The following is a 7,570-nucleotide window of genomic DNA, read 5'->3' as shown; positions in this document are numbered from 1 at the left end:
ATAAAGTTGCACAGTAATGTATCAGACAGTGTTTCTCTGCTATCCATAAGGTTTTCCCTGGCCAATTCTTTGAGAAGTTGATGGCCTCCTCCTTCTTCCTAGTTTGTCTCAGTCTGCAAGCTGGGCTGATACTTGTGCAACAGGTGCACCCCACTGGGTTTGAAACACCAGTGCAGTGGCATAGCCTCAAGACTCACAGCAACATGTAACCACAGTAGGACAAACCGACAGACAAGTTTGTCTCCCTTAGCTGTTGGAAACCCCTCCAACCACCCTTACCTGGATCCCTGCAGCTAATTCCTGGATCTGTTCCAGTCCCCTTTGCCTTTTCTGACCAATCCCTGCCTTCCCGCCTTGCTCCTTATGGGGCGTGGCCTGGGTTCCCTCTCTTCACCTGGGTCCCTGAGGCTGACTCCTCTATCTATTCTGGTCCCCATTGCCTTTTTTTGTCCTCTCCCTGCTTCCCGCCTCGCTGCCTGTTCTTAGGTCCCTGAAATCCATAGTGATACTACCTTGGAAACCCAAGGAGGGGTCACTATGAGTCGGATCTGACTCGATGGCACATAACAACAACAACAATGACTAGCTTCAGCTGAGAACTGTAACCTACAACACGATGACACAGAGAAAGGAGACACCAAGACTTGGCACACCCAAGATAAAGGAGAACCAGAGATACCCTTGGCGGAGCAAGGGCTCTGAGGGGGTCCGCTCCCATACTCTCCCCCCGTGTGGAGTTAACCTCTCTAGGCAGGTGTGAGGAACCTGAAGGACACTTCCCCTGACCAAGGACGGTTTTTTATCACTGACCAGAAGAAGAGCTGAGAGATCACAAAACAACTACAACTCATCCCATAATGAGAAGGAAACACTGTCAGCACTCCTCAAATCCTCTGACCCCCTTTAAAAACCCTAAGCATTCCCCAGCTCAAGTAGACAGGCAATTTGAGAATGGATTCTCTCTGTCTCTTTGGGTATTGATACTCAATAAACCTTTCGCTTTCCCTCTTCAACCTGTTGTGATCATTGGCTCTTCGTGGGAGGGGTTAAGAACCTTGTTTGCCTACAACACCCTGGGCCCAGGCCAGGGAACAGCTGTGAGGCTGCCTGCAGGCCTTGCAGAATGCAGCAGCATGCAACTACATGTAGAAATAAGAACAGACAAAATTCACGCATAATCCAATGACTGTAACAGTGTGAAAGTGTGCTTTGCTACTATCTGAACATCAGTCTGTAATAATGCTCTAGCTGGCATCAGACTAAGTGGTTTTCTTCCCTCTCCTATCTGCAAATGGTGATAATGTTTAATTTGCATTGACTAAGCTGTGTGACTCTGGGGGAATTATTTAACCTCTCTGAGTCTTTTTTTTTTTTTTTTTAAGACTCACCCTACACTCACCCTGCCTCATTAACATAACAAAAAGTCATCCCAAAATGAGTTTATAAATAGAGGTGTAAGGTTAAGATTATAGCATATCTTTTCTTTCTTTCATTTTTTTTAAAATTGTGATTAACCTCTCTGAGTCTTAGATTCCTTGTCTGTGAAATGGGGAACATAAGAGTCTACCTCATAAGTTGTTGTGAGCATTAAGAAAGGGAAAGGAGGTAAATTGCTTAGCACAGTGTCCTTAGTGATTCCTCCTCTACTCATCCTCATTCCAATGGACACGACAGTCCCAGTTTTGTTGAGTCGATTCCAACTCAGGGTGACCCCATGTGTAACCGAGTAGAGCTGCTCCATGGGGTTTCCAATGGGTACTTTTTCAGAAGTAGATCATCAGGCCTTTCTTCCAAGGTGCCTCTGGGTGGACTTAACCTCTAACCTTTCAGTTAGCGGTCAAGTGCATTAACCGTTTGCACCATGTCCTCCAAACCGCTCTCCAACTCCCCAAGAAAACAAACCAGTTGCTGTCAAGTCAATTCTGATGAGCCCATGTGTTGTAGAGCAGAACTATGCTCCATAGGATTTTCATGGCCGTGAGCTTCCAGAAGCAGGTCATGATGCCTTTCTTCTAAGGTGCCTATGGGTGACTTCGAGTGGCCAATCCTTTGGTTAGTGGTCTAGTGCTTCATCAGTGATCCTCCCAGGGAATCCTAATTCCAATGGTAGAAACCCTGCTTTCTCTTTCTATAAACCCTCCTCTTCCTCCTCCTCCGGTCAGGAGTTAGAGGTCTTTGAAAGTTACTCTTCCCCACTGTCCCACACTTGTCTAATGATAAGAATCACATCTTAAAACACAGTGCCCCCCAGTTTTCTTTTCGAGGTGATGGAAATGTTCTGCAAGTAGATTGTGGTGATGGCTGCACAACTCCTTAAACATTCTAACATTTATTGTACACTGAAAATGTGTGAAGCTCTGGTGGCATAGCGTCTAAGGCATTTGACTGCTAACCAGGAGACCGGCAGTTCAAACCCACCAGCCACTTCTTGGAAGGAAGATTGAGTGATCTACTTCCATAGTGATACTGCCTCAGAAACTCAAGGAGGGGTCGCTATGAGTAGGATCTGATGCCACAGCAGTGAGTTTACTTTTTGTTTGGTTTATATATAGTCCAATAAACCTGTTAAACGCAAGCAAGCAAACAAACAAACAAACGCAGTGTCCCGAGAAAACTTTTGGGGGTGATGGATATATTCAGTACCTTGATCACAATGATGGTTTCACATATGTATTTTTATGCCAAAATTTATCAAATTATATACTTTAAACACTATACCTCTATGAAGCTGTTTTTTTTTTTTTTTCAAAAAAAATCAGCATAGTAGTCCATATACAAACAAACTCTTTTATCTTACTCAACTGTCCCCCTCTTAATAGGCCTTAAGGTTTCCAATTTTGTGCCATTATAAAAAATATTGCAATAAATATATTTGTATGAAAAAAGAAAGAAAGAAAAAAAATGCAATACTTCTTCTCTCCCCTCACAAGCCAGAAAAATCAGAATTTCCTGAGGAAGAGAACTGGAAATCCATGTTTTTAATCATCATTCCTGAAACATTCTTATAATCAGATATGTTTGGGAAACACTGGCCTGAACTTCACGTACCTTTGAGTTTTCAGGCTTGGGGTTTGAAATTGCATTTTCTGTGATCCCATGCCGCCCCCCAATCTATAAACGTTATGTACAAATGACTCTAGGGCCAGTTTCCCAGCTGTTGGGGGTGCATTAGAATCACTAGGGTACTTGTTAGAATGCAGAATCCCAGGCCCCAGACCCAGGATGCAAGATTGGGTGGCTACATTGAATAAAACTAATAAATAAAAATATAAGATGTCTTGGTAAATTTGAATTTCAAATAAACATCTAAATATTTTTTTAGTAATAGCACATCCCATGCAGTATTCAGGGCATGTTGTTTGCATGCTGTTGAGTCAATTCTGACTCATAGTAACCCAACAGGACAGAGTAGGACTGCCCTACAGGGTTTCTAGGGCTGTAAATGTATACTGAAGCAGACTGCCTCACTTTCTTCCACAGAGCCATTGGGTGGGTTCGAACCGCTGACCTTTGGTTAACAGCTGAGCACCTAACCACTGAGCAACCAGGTCTCCTTATTTGGGGCATGCTTATACTAAAAAATGATTTGTTGTTTATCTGAAATTCAAATTTAACTAATGTCCTGTATTTTATTGGCGAAGCCAAGTATGAGTCTTTGGGCTTGGGATAAGGCTCTAGGATCCATACTGTTGGTCTGCTCCCATGTGGTTCTGATGCAATGCAGGGTAGAATTGGGGATCCTTAAAACCCATCTTGAGAATGTCCAGTCAGATCAACCCCTTCTTGGTCAGGAACCCCTCCTCATCACTCCCAGCTGACCTCTGTGCATTCCATGCACAAAAGTGCTTTAATGTTGGTCTGAGGAGGACAAGGCAAAAGAGTAGCAGCAGAGAAAAACTGTGCCAGATTTTCAAAACTGACTGTGAACATCAAATGTGGCCTCACTGTCCACACGGCCTGCAGGATGCCACTGCTTCTCTTGGGGCACATGGGGAGGGCTGTCTGGGAGCCAAAAGCCCTAAGATTCTGGCTAGAGTCTGTAAATTTTATTTATTTACACTCAGCCTTGTGCCAGCAAAGATTTTCAGCTACTGAGATCCAGACTCTGCAGCCTTCTAGGTGGGGAGGGGGAGAAGCACGGCATCTGAGTGAACATACACCACAGATATTAATTGTGTGCTCACCACAACCTCGACAGTGTGCTAAGAGTTATATAATTACAGCAGTCTCATTCAATCCTCAAAACAAGCCTGTGAGGTTGCTCCTCTTATCACTCCCATTATGTAGATAAGGAAACTGAGGTTCAGAAGGGTCAAATGACTTGCTCAAGAGAACACACAGTAAGTGGTAGAATTGGGACATAACACCTACATCACTAACCACTTTCCCACACTGCCTCCCCTGAGAACCCCATGCTCCTTGTGAGTAAGCCTTTATGGGCAAATTTTGTGTTATATTTCACTTAAGTTGGAGCCATTATTCAGGCTATGACCCCAGAAATGTTCCTGGTCTGGGGTATAATAATAACTACCATGTGTTACTTGGGGTCTGCTTGGGGCTGTTCACTCAGTTTCTTGTTTTACAGGTATTCTTTCATAATGCCACATGCCAACGAGTGATGAGAAGGCTGAGGTCCAGAAATACAAAAGGCCCTGGCCAAAGTCACAGGGTCAGGAAGCAGCAGAACACTGATCTGTCTGAACATGAAGCAGCCATCTCTGAATTTTCAAAAGCCTATACTTGCTTTTCACCTATGCTCATGTAGCTGTACATTTTCAGGAAAATGTTAGCTCTTCTGGGTGGTGCAAATGGCTTGCACGTGACTACAACCCAGTGGTGCTGAAAAAGAAAGGCCTGGCAATCTGCTTCTGGAAAGATTGTTGTTAGTTGCTATTGAGTGGATTCTGACTTATGGTGACCCCATGTGTGTAAGTCAAACTGTGCTTCGTTGGGTTTTCCAGGCTGTGACATTTTGGAAGCAAATCACCAGGCCTGTCTTCTGAGGAAAGAGCTCTGGTGGCGTAGTGGGTTAGGCACTCAGTGGTTTAGCTGCTAACCAGAAAAGTTGGAAGTTCAAACCCATCAGGAGCTCCATGGAAGGAAGATGAGGCAGTCTACTTCTGTAAAGATTTACAGCCATGGAAACCCAATGGTGGTCGCTGTGAGTTGGAAATGACTCAACGACTGGGTATTTTTTTTTTTTTTTTTTGGTTTGTCTTTCTGAGGTGCCTCTGGGTGGGTTCAAGTCACCAACCTTTCAGCTAGTAGTTGAGTGCTTAATGATTTGTGCTACTTAAACTCTATGGGGGCCACATTCTATTCTGTAACACATGAGGTTGAACTAGATGGCAAAGGGTTTCTTTTTTTCTTTATTTTTTAGAAACGGCCACTAAGTCACACTTGAGAATGATTCCAAAAAATGCTTAAAAGAGGGAACTAAGACTCTCTCCCCCAACCTCAGCTCTCCCAAGACCCACAGAGAAGGGTCTGAACTTTGCAGGGTGGAGTCCTATTGCTGTCATTTGTGTGTACAACATGAAATCACAGCTTGATGGTGGTCTGTATGAGCTCCAGATTCAAAGACATCCTAGGGCTGCATCTGAGCACCAGGCTGCAGGGAAGATGACATTACACAGCACCTCCTGCCCCACTACCCCACAGCAGCCCAGACTCACCTGGGGTGGGTTTTCGATGACCAATTCGTAGGTCAGCCCTGTCGACCCAAACCTCAGGACGTCTCCAGGTAACAGCTTCACAGCCACATTCTGAATGTGGCAGTCATTGACAAAGGTGCCGTTGTGGGAATTAAAGTCCTGGAGAATAAAACCGCCCTCGGCCTCATTATATTCAATGAGCGCGTGGTGATTGTCGATGTCAGCAGACTGAAATGGAGAAGAAGGAGAACAATAATCATGAGGTGGCCACTAATATTTACTTGTGCTCCTTGGTGCCACTTCACCTGTGTCACCTTGCCAGACCTTCATCACAATCCTTATTTTAAAGTGAGGATGTTGAGGGTCAGAGAGGCTAAGTGACTTGCCCAAAGCCACACAGCAGTAAGTGGTAGAGCTGGGATACGTGCTCAGCTCTAACTTTAGACCAGGGAAGAGGAACCCAAGTTGTTGGATGGGGAATCAGAGAAGACAGGGGCAAAGGGAATGAGGGGAGTCTTGGAAGGCAAATGTTTTCCTGGGGAATTGGCCATTTTCTATTTTCCTGGCCCCATACAGGTTCATTTTTGGTTGTCCTGAATGGCAGAGTAGGAAGCAGAAATGGCTCCAACATAAGCCACAGAGGCCAGTCAGCAAACAACACTCATTCTACAAGCCTACAAGGATAATGCCAAGTTCATGGAATAGAGTGCATATAATTAAGGGGATATGTAATGACTGTTGTATTCACTTGTTTGCTCTATTCATTTTTTTAAAATAACTTATTGAGATGAAATTAATATAACATGAAATTATCCATTTTAAAGTGAGCAATTCAGTGGCATTTAGTACATTCACAATGTTGCACAATCACCTCCTCTATCCCAAAACATTTCCACCCTCCAGGGAAGACCCAATATACATTAAGCAGTTTCTATCTAATCCCACCCCAATCCTTCCCCCTTAGCCCCTGACAACCACCAGTCTGCACTTTGTCCCTACAGAGCTACTTATGCTAGAGATTTCATATACATGGATTCATTCATACACCGTGTGACCTTTTGTGTCTGTCTTCTTTCTCTCAACATAATGCTTTCCAGGTTCATCCATTCATATTGTAGCAGGATCAGTACTTCATTCCCTTGTGTTGTGGAATAACACTCTATTCTGTGTCTATAGCACAATTTGTGGAGATTTTTGGAAGCAGCCTTAAAGGGAGGCCCACAAGGTGGTGAGCTGAGTGCAAGGGTGTTTGGATCAGCTTTAAGGAAGACCAGGAAGTGAGTGGAGCAGTTTGGAACAGCTAAGAGGGACAAACTTGTCTGTCAGTTTGTCATACCGCAGTGGCTTACAGATTACTATGAGGCTGGAGGCTATGCCACTAGTGTTGCAAATTCCACCAGGGTTACCCACGGTGGGCAGGTTTCAGCAGAACTTCCAGAATAAGACAGACTCAGAAGAAGGAACAGGCCATCAATTTCTCAAAGAATTGGCCAATAAAAACCTTATGAATAGCAGTGAAACACTGATATATTTCTAGAAAACTTCATGAATAGCTTTGAAACATTGTCCAATAGAGTGATGGAAGATGAGTCCCTCAGGTTGAAAGGCACTCAAAATACAACTGGGGAAGAGCTGCCTCCTCAGAGTAGAGCTGATCTTAATTATGTGGATGGAGTAAAGCTTTCAGGACCTCCAGTTGCTGATGTGGCATGACTCAAAATGAGAAGAAAGAGCTGCAAACATCCATTAATAACTGGAACATGGAATGTACGAAGTATGAATCTAGGAAAATTGGAAGTTGTCAAAAATGAAATGGAACACATAAAGATCGATATCCTAGGCATTAGGGAGCTGAAATGGACTGGTTTTGGCCATTTTGAATTAGAAAACCACATGATCTACTATGCCAGAAATGG

At 43.9% G+C, this 7,570-nt stretch overlaps 1 protein-coding gene across 1 annotated transcript in view; it reads right to left on the bottom strand.

Annotated features, from left to right (window-relative positions):
- FHAD1 (forkhead associated phosphopeptide binding domain 1) overlaps positions 1-7,570 on the bottom strand; it is a 180,895-nt gene that overhangs the window by 146,220 nt on the left and 27,105 nt on the right. The window contains exon 2 of the mRNA XM_042782301.1: positions 5,676-5,882. Within this exon, the coding sequence (XP_042638235.1) occupies positions 5,676-5,882 (207 nt within the window). The remainder of the gene's footprint in view (positions 1-5,675; positions 5,883-7,570) is intronic.

Source organism: Orycteropus afer, unplaced genomic scaffold (genome assembly GCF_000298275.1).
Source record: "Orycteropus afer afer isolate SDZICR_OR568_19922 unplaced genomic scaffold, OryAfe1.0 scaffold00288, whole genome shotgun sequence".
NCBI classification, from domain to species: Eukaryota; Metazoa; Chordata; class Mammalia; order Tubulidentata; family Orycteropodidae; genus Orycteropus; species Orycteropus afer.
This window is presented reverse-complemented; position numbering and strand designations above follow the sequence as displayed.